The 14,750-nt window shown below is 46.0% G+C and overlaps 1 protein-coding gene across 18 annotated transcripts in view; it reads left to right on the forward strand.

Moving 5' to 3' along the window:
* eys (eyes shut homolog) overlaps positions 1 to 14,750 on the forward strand; it is a 3,376,609-nt gene that overhangs the window by 1,166,105 nt on the left and 2,195,754 nt on the right. For all 18 annotated transcript variants that reach the window (XM_038800705.1, XM_038800706.1, XM_038800712.1 and 15 more), the window contains one exon: positions 8,396 to 8,555. In XM_038800705.1, coding sequence (XP_038656633.1) covers positions 8,396 to 8,555 — 160 coding nt within the window. The remainder of the gene's footprint in view (positions 1 to 8,395; positions 8,556 to 14,750) is intronic.

A 14,750-nucleotide genomic window follows, 5' to 3' on the forward strand; every position in this document is an offset into this window, starting at 1 on the left:
CAAGGTTGAAAATATACCCTTAGTCGCATTTCTGATCTACACACAAGGTTTATCAGTATCTATGTCCAAAGATGTGCGGGTTAGGTGGATTGGCCATGCTAAATTGCCCGTAGTGTCCTAAAAAGTAAGGTTAAGGGGGGGGGGGGTTGTTGGGTTACGGGTATAGGGTGCATACGTGGGTTTGAGTAGGGTGATCATTGTTCGGCACAACATCGAGGGCCGAAGGGCCTGTTCTGTGCTGTACTGTTCTATTCTATTCTATGTTGATAAAAAATCTGGCCGGAATTCACCGGCCATTGCGCTTCTCTTTTCCCACTGGTATGAGCTCCCGCCCTTCGGTTTCCCGGCGGCATGGGGTGGCCTCAAAATCCCATTGACAAGTGGCAAGAAGATTGAATGTCCCCGCCAACGAACGGCACACCGCTGAAAAACACGTGACTGAGGGACCGGAGAATTCCACCCCATGTCGTTACAAGGTTCACTTAAATATGAATTTGCTCTGATATATTTGTGAATCAAACTGTTGTTTTTATTCCTTATGGTTTACCTGCTGTTTCACATAATTGTTAAGAATTGGAGAATATTAAAATTAAAAAATAAAATTGGGACGAATTAAAATAAAAAGGGGGATTGATAAGAGCAGCTGCTTGAAAGCGAGTTTGATATGCAAATGAGCATACTAGTGAGAAAAGCAAGTGTTTACCGATGTGACTAGTGGAAAACAATTGGATGTAGAAGAAGTAATTTCAAACCAGAGGGATAAAGGAATTGGCACTGAGACGCTCAAAGCTAGGGTCCGTCAGGTGGGTAACATCAAATGGAATAGATGATATATGCACAGCACAATAACTGAAGAAAAGGACACAATATATGTAGCTACCAGCACAGCCACACCCAGCTTCATTAAACAATCACACCTGAAAATAAGTTATTGCTAGAAGGTGGCCAGTTAAAATGCATAACTCAAACCGAGAAGATTACACGTTCTTTGAAACTGAAGATGGTATTTTCAAAAGTGGACAAATAAACCGTGCATGGCAATTACTGCTGGATTTACCTCATGGAGGTATATAATATTAGATGTTGTTTCGGAACAAGGGACATCTCAGAATTCAGGAAATGTAAGTAGTTGGGACCATAGGAATAATTTCATGTGATACTGTGTATGTCGAGCCTTTAGTGTAGTTTTTTTTTTCTTTTTTTTAGAAAGAGTACTCAATTCCTTTTTTCCAATTGAGGGGCAATCTAGCGTGGCCAGTCCACCTACCCTGCACATCTTTTGGGTTGTGGGGGCGAAACGCACGCAAGCATGGCCAAAATGTCCAAACTCCACACGGAAGTGACCCAGCGCCATTAGGCAGCAGTTCTAACCACTGTGCCGCTGTGTTGTCCTTGCCATTCGTGTAGTTAAGTATACTGCTGCAGTATATTATCATCTTTTTTATCGTGTGTTTTTCTTTTAGGTTATTAAATATTCCTTATTAATTGATCGTAAAAAGACTGGAATATCCTTCCCTGGTTTGATTATCTTTTCTCACAATGTACCAAATTGAAAATGTCCACCACGGAGAACCCGTGTACCAAATTATCCTTCTGGGTTTTGGAATTCCCTCATATTTAACATCAGTGGGGTTCTTAACATAATGAACATAATGCAAGTAAAGATTGTAATTCATTTTGATTTGATGCAGAATTTTCATGAGGTGTCATTCTCATGACTGAGATTGAATAGTCACATTCATGTTCTGCACTAATCTTGCTTTCATTGTACCTTGCTTGCTGCTCCTACTTGATTATGTGATCCACATTCCATTCCAATTCTTTAGATTTCTCATCCGACTTTTGCTTGTTCTTCTTCCTCGTCCTTACCGTTATGATCCCTTTTGAAGGCTTTTAACTTTAATTCAGACTTCCGGTTAATAGTTGATGGGATGACACAACGAGACTTTGCGTTTTTAAGACTTTTACTGTTACAAAAGACTAAAAGCACTGCGCCCAATCTGACCTGCAACTGGAAAAGAAAAGAAAATGGAAGTGTAACGATCACGTGACTTCATTTTTAGTCTTTTCACAAGAATCCCCACGGCCCCCAACTACTTCTCAGTACTGATCTTCAGGCATGCAATACAAATCTCCATCTAGCACTGCAATCTTCTGGCTATCTTCCAATAAGCAATAGAGGCGTGGACGTCATAGTGTTTACCAATCCACAGTGGAGCTGCATGCCCTTGATGGTACAGGAAGTGACCCTTTGCTTTGACACCCCTCTGGTGAGAGAACCGGAGGTTTGGAGGCACTGAGGAATGGAATGTGAGGTTGGTCCAGGAGTAGCTTCCTGGCCCAAGATTTCCCATTGTTCCGTTCCCTCGGCAGAGGTACGGTACAACCTGCCTGGTGATCAAACTGTGTAACCGCAGAGCTCGAACAATTAGCATATGTTTCAGTGGCTTCCTGGCGGGGACTGCCTGAATTCACCTGCCAAGCTCGGCAGCGGCACAATTTAAAGGGCTGCAGCAGCGTAAACAAGGTAATAATTTTCAGCACAACAGAGGAGCTGAAACCTGAAGCAGGAAAGGAAGGCTCTAACTCCATTGATGTTGAGAGCAGGGTAATTTTGGAAGCAATGTGGGCAACCTACAAAGGAGAAGAGATCGTGCTGTGCCACATCACTGAGCTAAATCGCTGGCTTTGAAAGCAGAACAAGCAGGCCAGCAGCACGGTTCGATTCCCATACCAGCCTCCCCGCACAGGCGCCGGAAAGTGGCGACTAGGGGCTTTTCACAGTAACTTCATTGAAGCCTACTCGTGACAATAAGCGATTTTCATTTTTCATTTTTTTTTCAATGCAACATAAAGTGGTGGGAGAACACTGAAATCTATAATCCTGACTTCAAAAACCTCACATCTGCAACTTTGTGTTGGAAATAAACATAGTATTATGCCCAGGATGGGCAGCATCTATCTCACTGTGGCTTTCACTGGCAGGAGTTTGAGCCACAAGTTTGGTGGGTTGCTAGCTATGTCAGTACCATCATTATGAAACAATGGTGTTCACACACACACACACACACATACATTATCAGTCTAGTGACACTCCTGCAAAAGTAAGCACAATTTCCAAGACTCTTGTTGCTGAAATTTTCATGACCTGCAGCAGCGTAAACAAGGAAACGATTGTTCCCGTGAGTTTCCAGTTTGCATGCAGCCACACCAGCACCCTTCTGAGTTCCCTAACACCAGGAAAGGGAGGTGAATGAATTCTGGAATCGTGTGAGAAGAAAGGTGTGCTTGAAGTCACTGAGGAAACAATGACAAAGCAAAGAACTGTAAGGGACAATGTGGCTCAGAGAAAACACTAAACATCAACAGAACGGAGAAAAAGCAAATGGGGTAACTCAGCAGCCAGTGAGAATAGGCAACAAACAAAGTGAAGGAACAGAATTTTAGATGATGAGAGCGAAAAACATAGGAAAATTTGTGTGGCAATACAAAGTGATGGGGGAGGGTCTCTCACACATCTTTGGATTTAGAACAAGTTTTAATACCCAACCACAATTTATATTTATATAGAACCTTAAATGTAATAAAATTGATTTGGATTGGACTTATTTATTGTCATGTGTACGGAGGTACATTGAAAAATATTGCCCTGCTTGCTGCTCAGACAGATCATTCCTCACATGAAAAGAAAATACAGAATTATAGAATTTACAGTGCAGAAGGAGGCCATTCGGCCCATCGAGTCTGCACCAGCTCCTAGAAAGAGCACCCTACCCAAGGTTAACACCTCCACCCTATCCCCATAACCCAGTAACCCCACCCAACACTAAGGGCAATTTTGGACACTAAGGGAAATTTATCATGGCCAATCCACCTAACCTGCACATCTTTGGACTGTGGGAGGAAACCGGGGCACCTGGAGAAACCCACGCACACACAGGGAGGATGTGCAGACTCCGCACAGACAGTGACCAAAGCTGGGAATCGAACCCGGGACCCTAGAGCTGTTAAGCGATTGTGCTATCCATAATGCTACCGTGCTGCCCCAAATAGAGCAAACATAAAATGCACAGTGTAATTACATAGACACGGCATCAGATGAAGCATACAGGAGTGCAGTACTACTCAGTAGAGATGTGTGAAGAGATCAGATCAGTCTATAAGAGGGTCGTTTAGGAGTTGGGTAACAGCAGGGAAAAGCTGTTTTTGAATCTGTTAGTGCGTGTTCTCAGACTTTTGTATCTCCTGCCCGATGGAAGAAGTTGGAAGAGTGAGTAAACCGGGTGGGAGGGGAGTCTTTGAGTCTGATGAGCAAGCAGGACAAAGAAATCAGCTTCAGGGAGCATCGTAAAGGAGGAAAGTGAGATGGGGAGATGTAAGGAGGGAATTCCAGAGCTTGGGGACTGGGCAACTGAAGGCCTGACGCCATCAATGGTGAAGCAACTAAAATCAGGGCTGTTCAAGAAGCCAGAATTAGAGGAGCACAGATATCTCAGAGGATAGCACGGTAGCATTGTGGATAGCACAATCGCTTCACAGCTCCAGGGTCCCAGGTTCGATTCCGGCTTGGGTCACTATATGTGCGGAGTCTGCACATCCTCCCCGTGTGCGCGTGGGTTTTCTCCGGGTGCTCCGGTTTCCTCCCACAGTCCAAAGATGTGCGGGTTAGGTGGATTGGCCATGATAAATTGCCCGTAGTGTCCAAAATTGCCCTTAGTGTTGGGTGGGGTTACTGGGTTATGGGGATAGGGTGGAGTTGTTGACCTTGGTAGGGTGCTCTTTCCAAGTGCCGGTGCAGACACGATGGGCTGAATGGCCTCCTTCTGCACTGTAAATTCTATGCTCATGTCTATGATTGTTGGACTGGAGGAGATCACAGAGACACAAAGTTGCTAAGCCATGGATGGATTTGAATCATTTTAAAAGTAAGACCATGCCTGTCCAGAAGCCAACATAGGTCAGCAAGCACTGGGGGATGGCAGAGGAATGGGATTTGAGGCATCCACAGCGCAGTTTTGGATGACCACAGTCAAGTCTACAGATAACAACGACACAAATGAAGGTTTCAGCAGCAGATGAGCTGAAAAGCAGACAAAGGGCGGAATTCTCCGCTCCACACGCGGCGTGGGAGGGCCTCCCAACATTTTTTGCGCCTCCGCGATTCTCTCCCCCCCCCCCTCGGAAAAATCGCTGCTCGCCGTTTTTCACGGCGAACGGCGATTCTCCGAGCCCGATGGGCCGAGCGGCCGGCCCTTCACGCCCGTTTCACCACGGCAGCAACCACACCTGGTCACTGCATTCGTGAAACGGGCGGCGGATGCCCGTTTGGGGCATCCAGGGGCCCGATTGGGACGGGAGCACCGCGACTGTGCTCCGGAGGGGACAGGCCCGCGATCGGTGCCCACCGATCATCGGGCTTGTGTCCAAAACGGATGCACTCTTTTCCTTCAGCCGCCCGGCAAGATCAAGCCGCCACGTCTTGCCGGGCGGCGGTGGAGAAAGACGGCACCGCGGGTTTGCGTCGTCTGCATGCTGATGTCATCCGCGCATGCGCGGGTTCCTGCGCATGCGCGGATGACATCCGTGAAGCTCCGTTCGGGCGTCATTTCCGGCGGCCAAGGTCGCGGCCGGGAACGACGGGGGTCCGCTCCTAACCCCCCGGGTGGGGGTGAATTAGGTGCGGGGAGCGGGCCCCGAGGCCGCCGTGAACCTCGGCCGAGTTCACGACGGCCTCCACGATTTTGGCCACCAGCGGAGAATTCCTCCCAAAGTCTGATGATGTTATAAAGGTAAAATGAGGTCGTCTTAGGAAAGCCACAAATATGTGGTTGGAAACTCATCTCGTGGTAACATGTGATGACACCAAAGTTGTAGATAGTTTGGTTTTATCTCACTGTTTCCAAACTTAGTCAAAACAATAGTGCTGAAACCAAACATAAAAACAGTGCATAAAAGCTGAACTTGTGCACATTCTTAGATATTGATGTGGTCTTTGTGTTGCTAAATTCAGGATAGTTGGCATAGTGTTGACAAAGACCACAAAATAGCTTTAACTTGAACAAAGCTATAAATTTATTAACACTACTAATTTGGATTCGACACTTACTCTGAGATAATATGCAATTGATATTAAACATAATTTACATTCATCTACTACAAATCTCCAAACTATAACATTAACTTTGATCTGCTCTCATTGACACTATCTTCCCTTCAGTCTGCTTTCTAGCCTTCTCCTCAACCTCTCACCCATAAGGCTTAACGTCAGTGTCTTATATACGTATACATCTAGCTCCCTCTTGTGGTTGAGTTATTAACCCTTGCAGTTCTTACATTTATGATAATACCACAGACATGGCATGACAGGTGGTGTTGTCACTCAACTGGTATTCCTGATGCTCTGGGGACATGGGTTTAAATACCACCATGGCAGTGGGTGGAATTTAAATAAATAAATCTGGAATTAAAAGCTAGTCTCAATAATGATGACCAGAACAGTTATCATCAATTACCGTATTGGGCGGCACGGTGACAATGTGGTTCGCACTGCTGCCTCACAGCTCCAGATTCCCGGGTTCAATTCCGGCCTCGGGTGACTGTCTATGTGGAGTTTGCACTTCCTCCGGGTGCTCTGGTTTCCTCCCACGGTCCAAAGATGTGCAAGTTAGGTGGATTGACCATGATCCCCCTAGTGTCCAAAAGGTTAGGTGCGGTTACTGGGTTAAGTAGATGGGGTGGAGGTGTGGGCTTAAGTAGAGTGCTCTTTCCAAGGGCTGGTGCAGACTCGATGGGCTGAATGGCCTCCTTCTGCACTGTAACTTTTGTGAAATTTGTGTGTGAATGAACTATTGGAAAACCAAAACCATCTTGTTCACTAATGTCCTTTTCTGGTATCTTTACCTGGTCTTCAGGCATACAGAAATGTGATTGGCTCTTAACTACTGAATGATCTCAATGGTCCAATAAGACATTCAGCTGTACCAAAGAGCTTCAGGACAACGTTGAATGGACCACAGTGGTTCAAGAATGAAGCTCACCACCAATTTCACAAGGGCAGTTAGGGATGGTCAACATGGTGGCACAGTGATTAGCACAGTTGCTTCACAGCTCCAGGGTCCCAGAATTGATTCTTGACTTGGGCCACTGTCTGTGCGGAGCCTTCAGGTTCTCCCCGCGTCTGCGTGGGTTTCCTCCGGGTGCTCCGGTTTCCTCCTACAGACCAAAGATGCGCAGGTTAGGTGGATTGGCCATGCTACAATTGCCCTCAGAGTCCAAAAAGGTTAGTTGGGGTTGCTGAGTTAGAAGTGCGGGGTGCTCTTTCTGAGAGCCGGTGCAGACTCGATGGGCCAAATGGCCTCCTTCTGCACTTGTAAATTCTATGAAAACTGATGCTGCCCTCAGTGAAGCACAGGTCCCAAAAAAGAAGTTTAAAACTACTGCTGTCTACATGGCCCTCATTAGCATGTTACCTGGGATGAAGATGGAAGGATCTGGAGAAACAGAAGACGTGCTCATCAGATCACACAATTGAAGGTGTCAGACAGAGCAGGAAGAAGGAGGCTGTTTCGAGTGATGGAGGGATCAAGAATAAGTACGGCATGGCTATAAGATTAAATACAAGAGATTGGTAAAGGGAGCAAGAAAAACATTGGTCGCACAAGTCACATATAGGTCGAACTGAAGCAGGATCATGTCAACATTTGAGCAGAAGTTGAATGAAAGGGGGACCGAAGTGATCACCCAGCATTGGGACTGATGATCATTTAGTCCATGTAACAGCAGCGAAGCATTGGACTGAACAGCCTGTTTCTCCACCTGTTCTTTTTAATGTAATCCAGGGGGACTCTGTAACTTCTCACTTTCTCTGCTGATTAAGAATCAAACACGTTGCAAAGGATTCATCACCCAGAAAGAGTAGCTTTACTTTGAATTATTTTCCTCATTAGTCCATCAGGAAAACCCTGTAGTTTGTATGAAAACAATCACTGCATGAAGACTTGCAAAGGATTACAGGTTTTTAAAGCCACTTTGTAGTGTGTTGCCTCAGTGTCAGAAGGTTATGGGTTCAAGGCCCACCTTAGAGCCTTGAGTGCAAAATTGAGGCTGACATTTTCAGGAGGTGCAGCACTATTGAAGGTGCAGATGAATGTGAACATTCCTAAGATTCTGTTTTGAAGAACAGCAGGGGAATTCTGCTGATTTCCTGTACGCTACTTTTTCTCATCCTACACTAAAAGCAGCTAATCTAGAATTAACACATTACTGGTTGTGGGAGCTTGTTTTGTGCACCTTTACTGCCGAACCCCTAACTTGACAATAGTGACTATCACATACCAGAGTAAAGACAACAATAACAGATATATGTAATGTGTCTATTTATTGCCCCTCTCTGCAGTGCCTCTGTGTCCCTGGTTGGACAGGTAGACTGTGCCAGCATGTGGAAAATGCCTGCCTTATCCATCCCAGTCACTGCCAGAATGGAGCCACGTGTGTCGACATCAGCAAGTCCGACCAGGTTCCACAGTACAAGTGCAGGTGTCCCTCGGGTTACACAGGTAAGCTCAAATTACTGTTTTTGAAAGTCCATGCTTAAGACATCATTGGGAATCCACAACAGGCGGAATTAGATACCGGATGTCGTCAGTTAACATGAGTACGACAGTCTTATTCAAGTGTGCTGTTCGAACACTATTTCCTGGTGAGTTTATTTGATAAAAACGAGAGGTAGCAATAATCCACCTTCACGCAAACATTGATGAGCACTGTTCTGTGAAGCAGTGTCTTTTAAAAAATCAAGCTTCAATAGGAAATGAGCTACCCTATACGTGTATTGGGAATATCTGGCAAGGACTTTATAGCAACAAGAACTTGCACCTGTGTTGCAGTTTTATTGTCCAGATATTGGAGCAGTTAAGACAGCTAACCAAAGACTGAGTCAAAAAGGTAGGTTTTCAGAAGCATTTTTAATTTAGTATATGTGGTAAAGAGACAGGGGGTTCCAGGGAAGCAATTCTACATTCTAGGACAAAGGCAACTGATGGTACAATGGGGGGGGGGGGGGGGGGGGGGGGGGGAGGCCACAGAGGAGTTTGAAAATGAGGATTAAATATTTTAAAATCGAGCTATTGCCAGACCAGGAACCTAAGGATGTTCGAGACGTCGCGTAGTGAATTGCACGTGTTGAGAATTTTCAATGGAAGGCTGCGATGTGGCACTAACCTGTGTTCAGCTACAGAAGCCTATGGCCAGGATTCTCCTTTTGGGATTCTAAGTGCTCCCACTATTGTAGAGTCACAGCATGTTGATGCTGCCGCTGGGAACAACGCCCAGGTGTGAGTCTCACTCGTTTGCAATGGGTTTTTCAGGGAGCCTTACACTGGCACCCGGGCAGTTCTCCTGCCAGCTTGGCAGTGCTGCACGGGCACTTTGGCAGTGCCAGGATGCCCATGTTTCAGAGGGAGGGCCAGGGGACCACCCTGGGGTCTCCAATGGCTTGGGAGACTCCCCCCCCAGGTGCCATTCCACCTGGTCCACGTGGACCAGTGCCGAACAACGTCCAGCTGCAGCCTCTCTGGAGGTTGTCAGGAGGTCTGCCTCTCCCAGGATTCTCCGGCCGCGTTATGCTCAAGCGCAATGCAGCAAGAGAATCAAACACTAATCATGCAAATAATGCATTGAGGAGAGCTCAACGGATTCTTTTAGAAGCCCAGTTTCGGGCAGTCCGATCAAACAGTCTGCTGGCAGGACTCCATCCGCCCCCCCCCCCCCCCCCCCACCCAATGCAACTCCTGACCCCCCCCCCCCCCTCCTCATCTTTCTCTCTCCCCCCCTCTCCATCAGCACCCCCTTCATTCCTTTCCCCCTGGAATTGTAAATAGTACACTCCCCCTGGCAGCTTGAAATCTATGCCCTTGCAATGAAACCCAAGCCTAGCATGTGGAACCCAAGGGGGGGACAGGCATGTCAGGGCACTGAAGGTTGCCCCACTGCCATGGTGCAGAGGGTGTCTTCCAAGGGTCCAGGGGATTGCGTTGGCTCAGGCCGTGGGTACGCTGCTGACCCAGGATGGAATGGGAGTCCCACGTGTGGTCTGCCCCATCCAGCCCTGGGCAACCTGAGGACCACCATGGTGATCTCATGCAGCGCTCTGCTGAACAGCATCATCCTGGTCTGACAGTTATAATCTAAGGTGGTCTCCTCAGCCTAAACTGAGGAGCTGAACAGCTGTCCAGTGAGGGATCAATGCAGAAACACATACCGTTTCTTAACATCTCCCTCAGACAAAAACATTTAAAACAGCAGCTGTTACAAGTGTCAAAGGATCTGCCAAAGCCCACAACAAAAAGCTTCAAATCTCCCAAAGCTCTTTGTAATGCAAAACTTCCATTGAATTTCACAGAGAAATACCTTCCATTAGCCTGATTGACACTTCAAAGGAACATGCACAGCTGCTTTGTGGCTTGTTTATTGATCTTACCCTTCATACTTGAATGCATCTCAAGCACTTTGCTTTGATGCTAACCACGATGTTTATAAACACGCTAGCTAAGATTGACAGCTTTTAACTACATCAAAGGGGGTAAGTGCTTTCTACTGTGATAAAAGAGGAAGTGAAACCACTTGGCTCCTTTGATGTGGTGAGGAGCTGTCAATCTTAGCAAGACTGATTATAATGGGAACCCAGAACCGCATATGGAGCAGTTGAGACAAATAACAGAGGAGCATTTGAAGATGAGCAAGGTTACATTAAGGAGGAAAGAATGGAAGGATGTGCTGAAAGGGTGTGATGAAGAGACGTGGGGGGAGGATCATGTGGAGCATAAACAATGGTACAGGCCAGTTGTGCGAAATGGGCTGTCTCTGAGATGTAAATTCTATGCCGTTCTGTGAAGTGATGACGTGACAAGGTAGATCAGGATTGAAAAAATGCTTTGGTGCCTCTGTTCAGCAGCAGTGTACAGTGAGGATTGTGAGTGGATGGAGCTTCAGTGTGGTCAACAACAGAGGGGGAAAAGCCATTTGACGGGAGAGTAGAGAAGGTGTTTGAACCTGATACTTAGGAGAAGAAATAATGAGGAATAAAATAGCGAGGAGTGATGGAAAAATAATTGGAAAGTAGTAAGATAATAATGGGAAATGAGTGTAATTTTAATTTAATGTAAAATACAATAAGTGGGAGGTTCCAGCTGCTTGGACTACGTTATAGAGCTCATCATTTCTTGCACTTAACTCAATACCAGAAACTGATTATCTTTCATGCTGTGTAATTATTTTTATGGAAAATATGAATTATTCATTGGACCTATCCCTTCACTCAATAACTTGTGAAGAATGAAATATCCATTGTTCCTTGCAGTTTTTAAAAACTTGTTTTCTCAGGATGTGAGTGAAACTAACAAGAGCACATTTATTGCCGATCCCCAGTTGGCAACCAGCTTTTAACACCATCAATTACCTAACATTACACTGTGCAACACAGAAAGACACCCTTCAGTCCATCTGGTCTATGCTGCTGTTTATGCTCCACACAAGCCACTTCCTGATTCTTCATCTAACCTTAATACCAGATCCTTATTTATTTTTTATTCGTTCACGGATCGTGGGCGGCGCAGGCTGTGCCAGCATTTATTGCCTCTCTCTAACCTGCCTGTGAGAGTCAACCACATTGCTGTGGGTCTGGAGTCACATATAGGCCAGACCAGGCAAGGATGACTGTTAGAAGTGAAAATATTCACACGTGGGCCTTTTCGAGTGAGTAAAGAAGACGTTTATTATATCAGATCTGGGAGAAAGGCACTCTTTCTCACTTGAGCTAAGGTTCGCACGGGATTAATATACAGATTCAAAAGCGAAATCAGTTTGTAATCTCATTTACATACAGCCAATCACCTTTATACGCGTCACAATTCATTACATGCAACTAATTAATCCTCCATTATCTCAGTCCATGCCATAAATGGTTATTGGTTTGTAATCTACAGCCTTTTCCTGTTGTTGCTAAGTCTTCAGCTTGTAGCTAGCCGGGCAGGCACAGGTATCTTAAGGCATTCAGACCTTGGGAAAAGTTTGTTAATAGTCCAATGTCTTTGAGTATGCACCTGGTGATGAGTCATTTGTTTTGCACACAGGGCTGCTATTCCAGTAGCAGACACAAAGTACACTGAACTGCAGGGTTAGATATAATTTGCAACATAGTTAAGAATTAGTTATTAGAATTAGAATTAGAACAGTACAGCACAGAACAGGCCCTTCATGTTGTGCCGAGCAATGATCACCCTACTCAAGCCCATGTATACCTATACCAGTAACCCAACAACCCCCATTAACCTTATTTTTTAGGACACTAAGGGCAATTTAGCCTGGCCAATCCACCTAACCCGCACATTTTTGGACTGTGGGAGGAAACCGGAGCACCCGGAGGAAACCCACACACACACGGGGAGGATGTACAGACTCCGCACAGACAGTGACCCAGCCGGGAATCGAACCTGGGACCCTGGAGCTGTGAAGCATTGATGCTAACCACTATGCTACCGTGCCCTATATTGCAAAAATCAGAATTTTCCCATATGAATGTCCCACAATCATATAATGTAAGAGACAGAATTCTCCCACCAACGATGACAGATTTCCTGCCCTAAAAGGTCATTAGAGAAACCAGATGGGTTTTTACGACAATAGACAATGGTATCATGGTCACCATTAGACTTTTTTAATTCCAGATATTTTTTGAGTTTAAATTTCATCCCCTGCCGGGTGGGATTCAAACCCGGGTCCCCAGACTTTCATCCTGCGTCTCTGAATTACTAGTCCAGCGCCAATACCACTCTGCCACCCCCTCCCCTAATCAATGCATTCATATTTAGTTGTCTCTACAATTATTTGTAACACAGTTTCTTCACTCTCTGTAAAAGAGATTCCCCAATTGGACAATTCCCTTCTGGATTAACTAGTGGCTATCTGGTATATAGAATAGAAACATGTTTCCATGCATAACTGACGTACACTGATGTACATCTGAGTACAACTTGGTACATGAATTTTGTGCTGTGAAGTGTTAACAGATGGGATATACTAATGTATTATATACAGGATGATGCAGCACTAACATCAGTCAGTCTTGTATTGAACTCTGAAGTAAGAGATTGGAATCATGCCAAAGAGTTATGTGCCTACTCTGTAACCTGTTTAGATGTAGTACTAATAAGCAAGTGTTACACTGAAGCCAGAATATTTCGACAGACTGTTTGAGAACCAAGTCCCATGCCTAGAGTCCAAGATAGAAGGACCTAATCTTGAAACAGGGTGGCAGCTCAGGACAGTTTGGAAAGGAACCTGGGTTGATGGTGTTTCTATGACAGTGCTGTTCTCAGTGGTCGTGACTTGGAGAAATCAGAGGCAATGTTAAAATTGGTTCAGAGCATCTTCTAGTTCCTTCACACTGCACAATGCGCTGGTGGCAGAAAGTCAGAGGTGGCCTTTAGTTCAGTCACAGGCGTGTTTATTAAACAGACTGTTGGTCCGAGGTGACGTCAACATATGATACTTCTCACCTGAGTCCTCTCAAATGTGTTGACGTACTAAAGTAAGAAGTCTTACAACACCAGGTTAAAGTCCAACAGGTTTGTTTCAAACACGAGCTTTCGGAGCACGGCTCCTTCTTCAGGTGAATGGAAAGGCTTGTTCCAGAAATGTTTATATAGACACAGTCAGAGATGCCCCGGAATGCGAGCACCTGCAGGCAATCAAATCATCAAAGATGCAGAGAGAGAGGTAACTCCAGGTTAAAGAGGTGTGAATTGTCCCAAGCCAGTTCAGTCGGTAGGCCTCTGCAAGTCCAGGCTTGTTGGTGGGGGCCGAATGTAATGCGACATGAATCCCAGATCCCGGTTGAGTCCGCATTCATGCGTGCGGAACTTAGCTATAAGTTTTTGCTCAGCAATTTTGCGTTGTCGCGTCTCCTGAAGGCCTCCTTGTAGAATGCTGACCCGGAGATCAGAGGCTGAATGTCCTTGACTGCTGAAGTGTTCCCCAACTGGAAGGGAACAGTCCTGCCTGTTGATAGTCGCACGATGCCCGTTTATTCGTTGTCGCAGTGTCTGCATGGTCTCACCAATGTACCACGCTTCGGGACATCCTTTCCTGCAGCGTATGAGGTAGACTACATTGGTCGAGTCGCACGAGTATGCGCCGCGTACCTGGTGGGTGGTGTTTCCACGTGTAATGGTGGTGTCCATGTCGATGATCTGGCATGTCTTGCAGAGATTACCCTGGCAGGGTTTTGTGGTGTTGTGGTTGCTGTTCTGAAGGCTGGGTAATTTGCTGCAAACAATGGTTTGTTTGAGGTTGCGCGGTTGTTTGAAGGCCAGTAGTGGGGGTGTGGGGATGACCTTGGCAAGATGTCCATCCTCGCTGATGATGTGTTGGAGGCTGCGAAGAAGATGTCGTAGTTTCTCCGCCCCGGGAAAGTACTGGACGACGAAGGGTACTCTGTCAGTGGTGTCCCGTGTTTGTCTTCTGAGGAGGTCGGTGCGGTTTTTTGCTGTGGCGCGGTGGAACTGTCGATCAATGAGTCGAGCGCCATATCCCGTTCGTACGAGGGCATCTTTCAGCATCTGTAGGTGTCTGTTGCGCTCCTCCTTGTCTGAGCAGATCCTGTGTATACGGAGGGCTTGTCCATAGGGGATGGCTTCTTTAATGTGTTTCGGGTGAAAGCTGGAGAAGTGGAGCATCGTGAGATTATCTGTGGG

This window comes from Scyliorhinus canicula, chromosome 6, assembly GCF_902713615.1.
Source record: "Scyliorhinus canicula chromosome 6, sScyCan1.1, whole genome shotgun sequence".
In the NCBI taxonomy this organism is placed as follows: Eukaryota; Metazoa; Chordata; class Chondrichthyes; order Carcharhiniformes; family Scyliorhinidae; genus Scyliorhinus; species Scyliorhinus canicula.